The 13,770-nt window shown below is 51.8% G+C and overlaps 5 protein-coding genes across 5 annotated transcripts; 2 read left to right on the forward strand and 3 right to left on the reverse strand.

The window, feature by feature from the left end:
• Positions 1 to 766: 766 nt before the first annotated feature.
• BO94DRAFT_600298 (uncharacterized protein) lies at positions 767 to 2,813 on the reverse strand (the record flags this gene model as incomplete). Its single annotated transcript, XM_025616344.1, has 4 exons — positions 767 to 1,286; positions 1,347 to 1,544; positions 1,597 to 2,575; positions 2,642 to 2,813. The coding sequence occupies 4 exons, from the start codon at positions 2,811 to 2,813 to the stop codon at positions 1,169 to 1,171; spliced, it is 1,467 nt and encodes a 488-aa protein (XP_025472463.1). The 3' UTR covers positions 767 to 1,168.
• Positions 2,814 to 4,045: 1,232 nt separating this feature from the next.
• Positions 4,046 to 5,015, reverse strand: BO94DRAFT_133962 (uncharacterized protein). The gene is made up of 2 exons (XM_025605673.1): positions 4,905 to 5,015; positions 4,046 to 4,568 (listed from the first exon to the last, which is right to left on the reverse strand). Exons 1-2 carry the CDS (start codon positions 4,924 to 4,926, stop codon positions 4,225 to 4,227), a joined length of 366 nt encoding a protein of 121 aa, XP_025472464.1. The 5' UTR covers positions 4,927 to 5,015; the 3' UTR covers positions 4,046 to 4,224.
• A 3,700-nt stretch (positions 5,016 to 8,715) lies between these two features.
• BO94DRAFT_620092 (phosphotransferase family protein) lies at positions 8,716 to 10,467 on the reverse strand. Its single transcript, XM_025616909.1, has 3 exons — positions 10,184 to 10,467; positions 9,830 to 10,125; positions 8,716 to 9,763 (listed from the first exon to the last, which is right to left on the reverse strand). Exons 1-3 carry the CDS (start codon positions 10,280 to 10,282, stop codon positions 9,064 to 9,066), a joined length of 1,095 nt encoding a protein of 364 aa, XP_025472465.1. The 5' UTR covers positions 10,283 to 10,467; the 3' UTR covers positions 8,716 to 9,063.
• Positions 10,468 to 10,620: 153 nt separating this feature from the next.
• BO94DRAFT_530448 (dUTP diphosphatase) lies at positions 10,621 to 11,710 on the forward strand. The gene is made up of 3 exons (XM_025610673.1): positions 10,621 to 11,090; positions 11,187 to 11,359; positions 11,475 to 11,710. The coding sequence occupies exons 1-3, from the start codon at positions 10,760 to 10,762 to the stop codon at positions 11,556 to 11,558; spliced, it is 588 nt and encodes a 195-aa protein (XP_025472466.1). The 5' UTR covers positions 10,621 to 10,759; the 3' UTR covers positions 11,559 to 11,710.
• Positions 11,711 to 12,555: 845 nt separating this feature from the next.
• Positions 12,556 to 13,597, forward strand: BO94DRAFT_620094 (kinase-like protein; the record flags this gene model as incomplete). The annotated part of the gene is made up of 2 exons (XM_025616910.1): positions 12,556 to 13,516; positions 13,572 to 13,597. The coding sequence occupies exons 1-2, from the start codon at positions 12,736 to 12,738 to the stop codon at positions 13,595 to 13,597; spliced, it is 807 nt and encodes a 268-aa protein (XP_025472467.1). The 5' UTR covers positions 12,556 to 12,735.
• Positions 13,598 to 13,770: the final 173 nt, after the last annotated feature.

The raw sequence follows: 13,770 nt of genomic DNA on the forward strand, positions 1-13,770 counted from the left end.
CTGTCTCCAAGCGAGAACGAACAAAACTATCATATCCAGCACTGGACTGCGCGGCACTGCAGAGCAGGGCAGTTATATACCGTTTTCTTTCACTTTTCATTATTTCAACTTTCTGCTTTACTAGTTAAACTGTACGTACTGACTGTACTTATATGCAATCCCTATCTGTCTGTCTGTTTTATGTTTTCATTGGCCTTTTGATGAAGAAGATGATGATGATGTTCATGTCGACCTCCAGATGGAAGGAAGCTACGCTAGCTGGCTAGCACTAGCACATACACACACACACACACAAACGCACACTCGCTCACTCACTCACATATACTGGATTTTGGTTCTTGCGCCTTCTTTCTTGTTTGTTCTTCGTATTCGTCTTCTTTTTTTGGTGCCCATCGCCTGATCCCGGTCCGTATGTAGCCAGTCAGTCAGTCTGCCAGTTATGTCAAGTCAAGTCAAGCCAAATCAAGTTGAAAGAAATCCGGTGAAACGCCTCGGTACCCTCCACGAAAGAAGACGCCAGGACTTCCTCTATGTATATCTGAGGAAGCGAAGTAGCAGGATGATGATAAGAGAAATGAGGCAAATGTAAGCAAATTGAAACGGAGAATGATTGACATGCAAAGCGAAGAGGCAAGATGATCAAAGGAGAAAGTCTCAGAAGCAACACAAGAAAACGCCCACTAGCAAAGTCTTGTACAAACCCGTGCACACTTCGCCAGATTACTCAGCAAGACGGACTGGGGAATATAACTATTCGAACAAAAGCGAATGACAGAATACGAATATAGGTATAAGAGATCAGAGACAAAAAAATAGAAAAGGGATCATGGCTCTAACAACATCTGGTATCACTGAAACGAAGTGGGTAGTTGAATAGATGTAAATCGGGGTTGCTGGGATGATAGTTGATAGTTGATGGTGGGTTGGTTCATAATGCATGTGCAATCAGTTTACATGAATGCCATGATGATCGATGATGATGGGGAAAGAATTGACTGCGTCATCCTCTCAAGGCTATATGAACACTTGATGAGAAAGCCAGTTCTTGATCCCGAGGATAAATCAACGCGGACGGACGCTGTCGCTAATGCAATATCGTATAATGGTAACCTGCACTTTTGGAGCATATCGCTGAGCTGATGATGATGGTATCGGTAAGTTGTGCGGCCTATTGAATATTGGTCCGACGGCGCCGGCCACGCGTGCTGCCCTCCGGTCGTTGAGCCAGGACCTGCCTGAGGGCGGGGTCGTCTCGACTTTTGTCGACGTGGTGAACCCTGACATGTCTGGATGGGGTCTTGTGAGCAGGCTGAAAGGTATCGATGTGCGATCAAATGGAGCCTTACCGTTGAAGATTGTCCGGCCGAGGGTATTTGTGTTGTTGATCCGGGCAGAAAGGACATACGTATCCAGGCGAGTTATGGACGAGGCCATGTCGGATCATCTCGTTCTTACGCTTGAAACCCTTTCCTCCGGGCCCACGAGGACAACCATCGATGGGGCAGAAATGCGGACGGTCCTGAGAATGAACATTCGCATGGGAGCTGTGCGCTTGGTGAGCTTCGCACCCGAGTGGATCGGGTTGCAATTGCTTACTTCAGAAGGTATTGAGTCTGGAAAGGAGCTGCAGTGCAGCCAGGATGGCGACACTTATACGCCCCAGCGGAAACCGCTCCATTGACGTGCGTGGGGGGATTATACGACCGATCGCAGGTTGAGGCAGGAGTCTGGTCTGTTGGAGTGGGATAGCTGGTTGCCGGGCTCTTGGCCGTCGGAGGTGCGGCCTCATACGTTGAGGTAAGATAAGTGATGTCCGCCTTCATCGGCGGCCGCCAGTAAGACTGCTGCGACGCTGGCGAAGACATGGCGGACATGTCTTTGGAACTGGCAGGTGACAAGTGCGAGTAGGGGCTGGGCGGAACTTGGGACGGAGGGGGAAATTGGCCCAAACGTTGGTGATCCCACACCGGGTCTGTTCTTGATACCGGGGGAGACGCAGCTGAGACTGAAGGCAGAGCGCCGTAAGATGAGCCGTTCAAACGGCCAGGACCGCCATGGGGCGGTGGTACATCGGTCACCCCCGCCAACGCCGTTTGAAGAGAGGGCAAGCTATGATCCACCGAGTTCGCCGTTGCTGACGAGTGGAGAGCGGGGAGCTGGGCCTCCGACGGGTTGATGATCAGCAATTTGCTCAAGCGGGATTCCGGATCAGATAATTTCCTCTCCTGTCTCGGAGGGGGAAGACTAGGCGGGGTGTGCTGCTGCTGTTGCTGTTGCTGTTGATTTTGCTGTTGTTGGGATTCTTCCTTGAGCGGAGGCTCTCCCACTGCGACAGACGGTCGGAGTGACTCCTTGGGGGCTGCTGGAGCAATCTTGGGGGCCCCCGAGGGTTCTCCCTCTTCCTTCGGCTCACTCGGGCTGATCAGGCCGAGGGCTTCTATTGCCACGCGCTCCGGAAGAGATTTGTCCGGGTTGAACTTAAATTTAGGAAGCTCCTGGAAGCTATCCTCCACTGGAATACCAGCATTGAAAGGATGTTCATCCGCGTAGGCGGCTAGGTCAGGTCGATTAGGGTCTAAATGTCTGATCAGCACCGAGTCGCCAGCGTTTGTACCAGGCTTCTGGAATTCCGGCAGCTTACGGGAACTGCCCGGAAGACACGTTGCCTCAGCATCGTATTTCGGAGCATTGCCCTTGGGCGATTGATCTCCGGTGTCGAAAGGAGGCGGTGACTCCTTTAGCTCGTAGCTGATACGCGTGGGCAGCAACCCAGGGCTACCGGGTCGTTCATGGGGATCGTATGATTCTGTCATGAAGGCGGCGGTTTTAGGCGCATTAGGTGCGCCGCCCCTTACTGTCCGGGTTCCTTGCCTGCCCTGAGCTGGTGCTCTGGAGGAGTGCTCAGAACACCGGGTTCAACGGGAACAATGGACAACCACTCGGACAATCGGCCAAGTAGAAAGAAAGACCGATCACTTGTAGGTCCCAAGCCTCCTGTCACCATATTAGTATGTGCACACAGGCAAGAAAACGCGGTGGCACGGCATGAAGGGAAAGCAGTGGGAAAGGCGCCGAATACAGAGGAGGAATAGGAAGAAGCTTGTGCGACGGTCCACGGTGGGCATGGCCACGGGAGAAAAAGAGGACAAGCAGGCCAGAGAAGGGGCAACAACAACAAGTGCAAAGGCAGGTTGGACGATTGAGCAAACATCCCGAAGGCGGCGAACAGCAACAGCAGCAGCAGGAGCAGCCCAGATCTGTAACATCTCGAGCGACTGCACCACATGGACCAATTGCGATAACTTCCGGGATGCAGGTTTGGCCAAGAGCCAGGGAAAGAGAAAGAAGCAAAAGGTGACCATTTGCGAACAAACAGACCGCCAGTCGCAAGACATGGAGTGGGGAGATTGGCTTTCGTTTTTTTTTTACTGAGGCTGGCCATTCCGGGTAACGTGGAAGGAAATGCAAAATAGGCTCACCTGCTGTCAGGAACCGACAACGCCGCAGGAACCGCGTGCGCAATGAGGCTCAATTGGAGACGATGGCACGTCGGAAATCCAGTCAACCACGACACCACTGGGCGCTTAGATCAATAGACCATGCGCGCAGGGTTTACGAGCCGCGGGAATGAAACGACGAGGGGGGGAAAGAGGAGGGGGTTGAAAAGGTAAGCAAAACAGTGCAGGATGAGGCGAAGGCTCCGCGGGTTCAATGGTGGTGATGATGACGATAAGGGAGGTCACGATGTCACGGTCGGGTCGAAAAGAGGATCAGATCATGGAAAAATTCATGGTCCACCGGCGTCAGCAGAGAGAAGCAGAAGTAGCAGCGGAATGAGATTGACCAGGGGAGAGGTAGGTAAATAGGCCCCGACCCGAAGAAGAAGAATAATAATCGTAAAAATAATAAAAAAAAAAAAAAATAAGGAGAAGAAGTGTGAGAATAACAGGTTCTAGTAGGTAAGGATCAAGGGACGATTGAATAGTGGCCGATGAAGCTAAAGTCCCAGCAAGCGGGTTAATGACGCGCTTGGCAGGTGGAAAAAAAGGTTAAGGGTATGGCCGGAGCGGTCAGCAGGTGTGTTGCGCTGGAACGGCCGAACCGAGGGGAAGGATCAGAGTAATAATAAAGGGAAAGGCGAGGTGGGAAAGCAGATGGGGACACGGATAGTTAGTTTGGCGTGGCCGTCGTGGTGGTAGTAGAATTGAGGAGAACCTCTGGTCATCAATCCACCAGGCCGATCCACCGGCCGGGCTGGAAAAGAGCTGGGTGGAGAATCCTTGCTGTGCTTTTGCTGAGAAGAACGACAGGTAAGGTAGTAGATAGATAGATAGAGAAAAGGTACAAAAGAAGTAGGCAGCTGTTGTTTGGTTGGTGCTGTCTTGTCTGGTCTGGTCTGGTCTTGCTGGTCTGATCTGATCTGATCTGATCTTCTGGTCTGGCTATTGTTCTCGTCTCTCTCGCCTGGCCTTTCTCTTGCTTCCTTTCTCTCTCTCTCTCCCCCCGTCTCTTCTTATTCTTCGTTTTCTTCTCTTGTTCGGGTGAGATCCGCCGTTTCTGTTTGTGTGCTTTCCCCAGTAAAACGTTAGTTTCTTGGTTCAGCCTCTCAACTTTAAGACACAAACACGCGAGGCTCCCAAAAGTTCCCCCCGGATTTACTTAAATTGGCATTGGCTTCTCAACCACAGCAAGACAAGAAGCAGATGAACCAGAGAGAATTATAATGAAAAAAAAGGAAAGAACTCGCAGGACCACGGAAAAGACGGAGGGAATGAAGCTGACTCTCCAGACGCGCGCCACTGCCTGCAGGCAGGGCAAACAAAGTGGGGTGAGCATGGAGGAGGAGGAGAGAGGGACAACACCATCGACCCAGGTGGAGAGGAACAAGCAAAATCTCTACCTACCGACAAGAGTCAAGACCACCATTCAGGCTGTCGCTGGGGTGGGAAGGAGGTAAGGGACGAGGGGGGGGGGTAAAGAGGGGGAATGTCTGGTGGGTGAGGAAGAACGAGAGAAAGCGCAGCTGCTCAAACAAACGCCTGGCTCTTTGCTTTGCTCACTGCCTTTTTTTTTCCCTGGCCGACCACATTGAGCAGGAAGAATAATGCCACGTCCACGAGGCCGACCCGACCAGACTAGGCCGAAAAGGGGGATCCACCTCATGAGGCTCTCTGCATCCCCACGCCTGATTGGCCCTTCCGCGCGGGCACAGTTTAGGAGGCTGAATTGTTCATCTGCACCGAACCGTCGTAGAACTTGGCTGCTGCTCGAGAATGGGAGGGGGCCGTGGGTGTGTGTGTGTGTGTGTGTGTGTGCTCGTCCCTACGTGCTTCCATGGAAAGAAGCTCGAGCTTCATCAGATGATGAGGCTTTCTATCTCTCCCCCCCCCCCCCCCAATTCCCCCTCCCCCCTCCTCTTCCCCTCCGATCGGATAAAATCTATCGATCGAAATTTAATCTATCCTTGGCCGCCTTGACACGGCTTCCCCTCCCCCCTCCCCTACGGTACAGTACGGTACCTCCAGATTATCGCCCGCAGATGAATGGCCTGTCCACGACCATTTATCTCCCAACCACAACCGGGTCAGGTCGTACTCGGTCCCTAAGGCGACAAGGCTGCAGTCCGCACTCGATGGCTGACCGCCACGGGAAGGACGCCCCAGTGTCGCTTCCAGTCCTCCCTACTGGACAATCATCCGCCTAGTCTGTTGCACAACTGCAGACGGGCTCGCACGATAATCCAGAGCAGGGATATGCATCATGTGCGGAGGACAGCGTGATGAGTGGGAAGGAAGAGGAGGCTGCGGCGGCGGCAGCGGAAGAGGAGAAGCGAAAGTGAGGAGCAAAATGAGGCTAAAAACTAAATAAAAGCAAAATACTCCGTAAGAAAAAAAAATAAATATAAGAAATCAAGTAACTTAGAGATTATTAATAAATAAAAAAAAACATTGGTCTATCAAAAAGAAAAGAGACATTGGAAATAGAAGCCTAACTAACAGCCTCGGTGACCGACCGATCTACCTAGTAGATGAAGTCTAGTACCTACCTACCTACCTACCTACCTACCTACCTACCTACCGTACCTCTCAGTAGTGAGTGTATTGCCGTTGCTAAATCACGTCCTCCGTAACAACTCCGACTCCGACTCCGTGAGAGGGCAGGATCGAGGATACGGCGACCGAGTACAAAGAGGAATGGGGCTCAGGGCAGGCAGCTACACAAGTGCACCGCACAAGCTGTCCGAGTCGGGCTCTTCTGCCTCCCCCCTCCCATCCTCCTTATTATTATTAATCCGAGTCTGCTTCATTCAATCTGACAGCAGCAGTTCTTGCTCCGCGCTCGGTTGATAATTCCGCACTGGTTTGTCAGGTTGTTGGTGGGCAGCGTTGGGATCGATTCGTGCAATTCCAGTACCGTGAATCCGAACGGGTCTGTCTGTCTAGTGCCTGGGGCACGGTTAGAGGAGGGCCCCTTAAGCCCGGTCAGGAAAGGTGATTGAGCCGGACGTTGTGGAAATTGCCAGTAGGACGGGATCAAGGCTCCATTATTATTTGTGCCAGGCTGCCAGCTTTGCCAAGTACGTACAGAATGAGCTGATGTGCTGATGTGCAGATGGCAAACTGGAAACGACTGGAACCATTAGAACGGGGATCAAACAGACACCGTGGACCAGGATACATCGGATCATCATCGCCCTGGATGCGCACCAACCAGGCGATGAAGTCTGACATGCAGCAGAGCGACGAGAGGTTTACCTTGCCTTGTTCAGGAAGGTCGATAGGACGTACCTAGTAGTCTAGGAGCGTATCTAGGACTAGTTTAGCCCCTAGCTGGGTGGGTGGAGGACAGACAGAGGACTAGACCATCACGGAGGCATTTAGTACGACGGTTAGGAGGGAGGTTCCCAAGCCGCCAGTCGCCAGTCCCAACTGTCACTCTGCAGATGATCGGGACGTATCGCAACGCGGCAACACGGCCCCACGTTTCCCCCCCTCTTTACTTAATAGTAGTTGTTGTTTAGTCGCTGGCTCGCTCCACTCGTCGTCAGTGCACCGACTCGAGTCGGCCACCGAGGGCACAGGGTTGAAGAATGCGATCGCGGTGCTGATCCCAATATGAACTGCAGCTATCCATTTATTGCTCCGTACGGACTACGGAGTAGGATTTATTATTTTTTATAATTATAATTAGCAAGGACGACGTTGCATTCCGAGCGGGTGTGGTGGAAGTGGCCAGGGATCGGATTGGATAGACACACACCTTAATGTTCCGTCCGCATCCCAGACAATCTGCTCACTTTGATTTTGCACCCAGACAGACACCTTGCCGAATGCCTGCCAATGTCTCATGTCTCAACGGCGCCAACCACAGGCATCTCCAAACTAGGTATCTACCTAGGGACTTCCATCCCCATCTTCTAAGTGAATGGAGAAAACAAGGATAACTAGCTAGGTAGGACGGAGTATAGTATCTCCCTAGCCACAGCTGAGCTCCGACACTTAATTAATAAAGGAAAACAATATATACTCCGGACGGAACCCCCGAGCATGGCTCCATCCAAGTCCTGGAAATCTGGAATAGTACCACCGGCACCACCAAGCATCCAATAGCCAACGCTAGTCAGCTAGAGGCGGCCCGCCCCGAAGCAGTTCCCATCAGTGCACACTCCCACCCTATGAGTCCATTCCAACCTCCTCCTCCCGCCTCAGGTGGTGCCCCTGATCCCAACCATTGCTAGAGAGAATGTGGAAATGGTGTGGGCAGATCATCATGTGAAGGCGGCTTATGAATATCCTATCGAGACATGGATGGGGAGGGAAGGAGGGTAGCGGTCCTGGTAGGTATGTACTACTTGTCGGGTTTGAAACCAAACCTAGGCAAGTACTTACATGCATACCTTCAGCCTGCAGGGTAATGATCATTGGTCTCCGTTACACTTTTGCAGAGGGGTGGCAGTAAACTATTCCATTGCAAAGGATTCCATAGTTGATAAAATGGAAGGACTGAGCAGAGCTGGGCAGAGCCTGATGGGAGGGTCCGGAGACAACGCCACCGCCCCAGACTCAGAACACATCGGGTCTCTGCAGAGGGGAACTTCCGAAGGGCGATCGGAAGGGAAGAAAATCCTCCTGTGCTGCAGGAAGGGAAGGGAAGGGAAGGGAAGGGAGGAAGGAATGAATGAAAGGGAGCCTCGGGGGTTCTGGTCGTTTCGAGCCGGAGGTTCCACACCCGCCACTGACGTCGGGGAGAAAGGAAGGAAGAGACGACGATCCTGCGGCGGTTCAAGTGGGATGGTCCGAGTCGCACTAGACAGATAGTCGGAGGAACTTGCAGGGGGAAGGACAAGCAAAACACCCATCCACTACCGATGAATGGCTCACAGCTTGTATCTAGTAATCTACTAGGGCTGGAAACCAAGGAATGGATGCAGGCCGGGAGCCGCACCCAATTGAGTGCCGCACGCCCGTGGTGGTTGGCGCTCGTGCTGACTCTGCGTTGGTCGCCCGTTACTGGGCCGCCTCGTCTGCCCTAGCGCAGATACGAGGCTCCAGCGTCATCACCACCACCAGCAATCATCTCACGGCATACGGCTCTGTGCAAGCCGTGCGTAGGGAGCTAGCAGCAAGCACAGAACCTAGCGAGCCAGCCACTAGATACCTACCTACGATGCCACCCTCCTCCCCGAACCCCCCTGCTGATTACCCCCCCCTGCTAGTGGATTCCCATCCGTACAGCCTTACTGGCGCATGGACTTTTCGGCTTTCATACGCCTCCCGTGAAAAGAGTTAGTGTCATCCTGTTGCATACATAGGCCATAGGGCCATCCTGCGGCATAGTACGGTGTTGGGAGGAAATAATGATGAAGGAGGAATGAGCCCACATCAGGATTCTCATCCCGACTATTGCTTCTCTCGGGATCCCCGACTGGATGATTGATCACAGCTGGTCCGGCTTACCGTACATACATGGGTAGCTATGCCACAGAAGAGAACTATAATGCTTACCCCACACCAGCTTCGTTCTTGGTGAGCATGGACTCTCGGGAGGTTGGTCCGTTCCTGACTACAGTTTGCCCTTCTGGCGGATCTGGGCTTGCGCCTTCTTAACCCGTTCCCAAGCCTCCAACGCGAACGGTTCGGTACTCCTGGCATACTCGGCTGCGCGAGCACTACTGGCCTGTCTGAGCGCATACCGTGCCTTGATGCCGTGCATAATCACTGAGCTTCTCCACGTGAAGAAGGCGTCGCCCCATGATATATCCCCGGTGGGGTCGTAGCCGGATACCTCCCGGTACCAATTTAGACAGTCCGCCCGGGCGGGCAAGCCAGGCACCAGGGCTGGGCTGAACATCTCCTTCTTGTGATCCACTGTGTCCAGGAAGTAGGGACTAGTGAGGTTGCAGAGGTCGGACAACGGATGCCCCACCGTGGCCATCTCCCAATCCAAAAGGCCAATGACTCGCGGCTCGGATTTGTGGAATATCATATTATCGATTTTATAATCCCCGTGCACGAGCGTGCCACGGTCCTGCGGCTGCGTCTTCTTGTCGGCAAAGAAGTGCACCATGTCCATGAAATGAGGCAGCTCTCCGACAGGCTCCTTTGTCTCCACATCCACGGCTTGCGCCTGGGCACGAGATACGGCTGTGAAGGTGGCGATCTGTCGATCATAGAAGCCCGTCGGTTTTCCGAACCCATCTAGTCCGACCAATTTGGGAACGACTCGATGGAACTTGGCCAACGTACGGACCGCATCCTGCCAGCTATGTGGTGGTTAGCTCCGCCATGTAGCCGCGACAGACGGGATGTCGACTGAGGGGGTGACGTACAGGGCCGTTCTCTCTGCGGGGTCGACCCCCGGCATGGCAGGATCAGTAAAGTGCCGTCCGTCCAGGAATTCCATGATGTAAAAGGGGGTCCCGATGACGCTGCTATCCTCACAGAGACAGTAGGCCTTGGGGACCGGCACATCGGTATGTTCCAGGGCATGTATAATCTTGTATTCCCGCTCGACTTTGTGAGCCGTTTTTGAGAGCAGCTTGCCCGGGGGCTTCTTGCGGAGGACGTATTTACTTCCATCGGCGGTAGTGATCTGGTAGGTCGGATTGGATTGGCCAAAGCCGAACTGTGGGCATGTGAGCTTGCTGCGTGGAAAATAGGATAGCGGGACAGTCGCTGGTTACCTGCTTCACGTCCAGGGGGGTCTTGATAGCGGGTACATTGTGGTCGAGATAACGCTCCAGGGAGGGGACGTCGATGGGTTGGCGCACCGCTCCAGCCATGGTTTCAGCTGTGAGGCAATGAATAAATCAAAGGTTGGGAGTGTCACTGCACGCTCTCTAGAACTTCTATAAGAAACCGCATGAATCGCCAAGTGGAGGACATGCTGGGGGCAAAACAGGCGGGGGATAGCCCGAGGAGGAGGCTTTCCCCAGGCTACGGACCGCGGCTAAGCCGTTGCATTCCAATTTCCAGTCTGGAGACCGTTGCGGGGCCTCGGCTCCAGCCTCATCCCTGGTCCACCTGGTCTTAGTCATGTCTTAGTCAGTCAATTAACGCGCCTCGCGTCTCACCGCCAGACGCGTCCCACGCTCCAATCGCAAGCCAAACCCACCATGAAGGGCCTCGCCCTCGCATATCGTCGAACCCATCGACACACCGCATTTCTGCCATTGCCATTGCCATTGCCATTTTTACTTCACAACTTCTCCAGCAGCAGAAAACCCTACTCCTCTTCTTTCCTCCTACATAACCAGATAATGACCAAGGAGACCACCCCACCTCCCACCACCACCGACAACATCACCACCACCACCCACGAACCTCCCTCCCTCCCAGCTTCTCCCCTCGCCAAACGCACCAAGCCCAACACCACCACCACCGAACAACCTATCCCCAACATGGGCTCCAACGGCACCCCCCTCCCCCCTCTTCAAGTGAAGAAGCTCACTCCCACCGGCCGCGCCCCAACCCGCGGTTCCGCCTTCGCCGCCGGCTACGACATGTACAGTTCCAAGGAGACTGTCGTCCCAGCCAAGGGAAAGGTTCTTGTTGATACGGGGATTGCTATTGCTGTGCCGGAGGGAACTTGTATGTTGCCATCCCCTTGTCCATCATCCCTCCCTCCCACAATCCCCATCCAATAAATGTGATAAACCAGAATTCTAACGTTGATAATGACAATAGACGGCCGCATTGCCCCCCGTAGCGGTCTCGCCTCAAAGCACTTCATTGATACCGGTGCGGGTGTCATCGACGCAGATTACCGTGGTGAGGTCAAGGTCCTACTGTTCAATTTCTCGGACGTGGACTTCACGATTAAGGAGGGAGATCGTGTTGCGCAGTTGGTTTTGGAGAGGGTACGTTGATTCCTCCCCCACCCACCACTTCTATTGCTATGAGGCTATGGGATTGGCACTCGGGCAAAGAGGTAAAAATATGTATGGATTTGAATGGAAGCTAACAAGCGAATAGATTTATACCCCCGAGGTTGTGGTCGTTGAGGAATTGGCGGAGAGTGTTCGTGGTGCGGGCGGTTTCGGAAGTACCGGTGTTTAGATTTGAATAGGGGGTTTGGGGTGGTGGAATTTGTTGGGATAGAATTGGGTTGGTTATGGCGTATGATAATAAAAAGCATGGCATGGTATGGCATGGATGATATATTTCCATCTACAAATTATCTCTTATTCACAATGAAAAATAACTTCAAGAAACGATATCCAGACAATTGATTAAATGTATGAGGTATTGTGATCTTGTTCTCATTGCTTGTCATAACTAGTATGTAATGGTAAGTAGTGATGATGGTGATGGTATCCTTATACGGCTAACAAATGAATCTAATCAAGTTTTCATCGTACATGAACCAGGAAGAGAAGCAGCTGCGGGCATATAAAAAAGGGGCTATGAAAGGGTGTCAAAGAGCCAAGCCAAGATGCATCTTTGCGAGTTTGAAGCACTGTAAATGTGTCCACGCTGCCTGCACCAACACAGTTCCTGTTGAACTGGTCCAAGGGATGGCTAATGTGTATCGACCACTATGGTTTCTACTTTCGAAGATCTGCAGTTTACAGCGAGGAGCACCGGCCGGGCATAGCAAGTACATTCTTGACCTGTAGAATAAATATTTAGTAGAAGCTGTAAGTCACATATTCCATGTAATCAACTTAGATTTTGAAGTGCACAACAACTTACAAATGAAGAGTCTATAATGTATCTTATTGGATAGCAAACTCGTCTAACATGGTCTAGTACGCATGCGGGGTCAAGACGAATGTCACACAGTTCACATGACAAAGAACGACATACCGAAATCCAGAAATCTTTAGCAAATACCCTCCTTATGGAACATATTCAAAGGGGCGTATGCAACTCAGTATACGCAGTGTGCTGACTATTCGGGATCATCTTGTTTAGATCCGAGCTATAATTTGACAATGGGGATAGTCGCATGTAAGGAAGCTACCTACTAATAGAAGTCAAGGCAGAATATTCACGACTCTTCAATAACCCGGCTTCTTCCTGATTTACAGACTGTTTCAATTTGTGGCTGATACCTAGGGTAATAAGACAACATGTATAATTGCGGACGTTTCCCGCGCACTTTTCAACCTCCTTCTGTTCTCTACATTGTTCTGCCAAACTTCGACTTGAACTTGATTCTACTTTTCAGTTTGCCTTAGCTGTCCCTGCCAGCAGCCTGAGCGTCTTTTCGTTGCTTGTTATTTTGAAAGACATGCAGCAGTCTTCAACACCTTGTTCAGCATGCAGCTGGACCCCCGAACGCCAGGATAACTACCGCTACCAAAGCCACGTTAAGTTGTTCTACGAAATGAGCGACCGAGGTGTATGGTCGTTGGGTTCGAATCTGGTCTTGAAAGAACGTTCAAGCCAGGCACCCAATTTCGAGGCCGCGAATTTGCAGTTTTTGAAGAAAGAGACCACAATCCCGGTGTCTACTGTAGTTGAAGATTGGGAAGAAGAGAATGATGAGTGCTATTTCTTGTTAATGAGACGTATCCCCGGATCCCCGCTCAGCAACCTCTGGCCCGATCTAACAATAAGCGAAAAAGAAAACATCGCCCAGCAAACCGCCAACTACCTAATGCAACTTCGCAAGTTGCAATCCGATAAGTTGCAGTCTCTTGGGGGCAAACCACTCTATTCTGCGTTTCTTTTCCAAGACGAACATGACGTTCCACATGGGCCTATCTCATCTGACGACGATCTGTGGAGCGAATTAGAATTGGCTCTTGAGGGTGTTCCGGACGATGCTCGCCAACGACTTCGAGATCGCATGCCGTCTGCTGCCCCGTACACGTTTACCCACGGAGATCTCGCTTCGGTTAATATTATGGTTGATGATGATCGTGATCTGGCGGGCATAATTGATTGGGAAGCCTCTGGGTATTTCCCGGTCTGGTGGGAGTTCACCAGTGCTGGAATCGGTCTGGGGCAAGAGGATAAAGAGTGGAAGGTGTTGTTGCAAAAGTATATGCCTGATTTTTCAGACGCGCGTGAATTTTGGTTGGATTTTTACTATCTATCTAAGTACCCTGACTTGAATGAAAGGGGGGATGGCTTTGCTCAAGGGTTAAATTCTGCATAGGATTATGGATATATAATTTTACTTTCACAAATATTGATAGGAGCGACAGGAAAGTATTGACTGTTTTGCGTCGACCATGATCTCCACCTCAATGATCTTCATAGCTTCGAAGCCTCAGTTCACTTGGTTTTCTTCGCGCATGGGACATGCTCCTCAGCATGA

Source organism: Aspergillus sclerotioniger (genome assembly GCF_003184525.1).
Source record: "Aspergillus sclerotioniger CBS 115572 chromosome Unknown BO94scaffold_2, whole genome shotgun sequence".
In the NCBI taxonomy this organism is placed as follows: domain Eukaryota; kingdom Fungi; phylum Ascomycota; class Eurotiomycetes; order Eurotiales; family Aspergillaceae; genus Aspergillus; species Aspergillus sclerotioniger.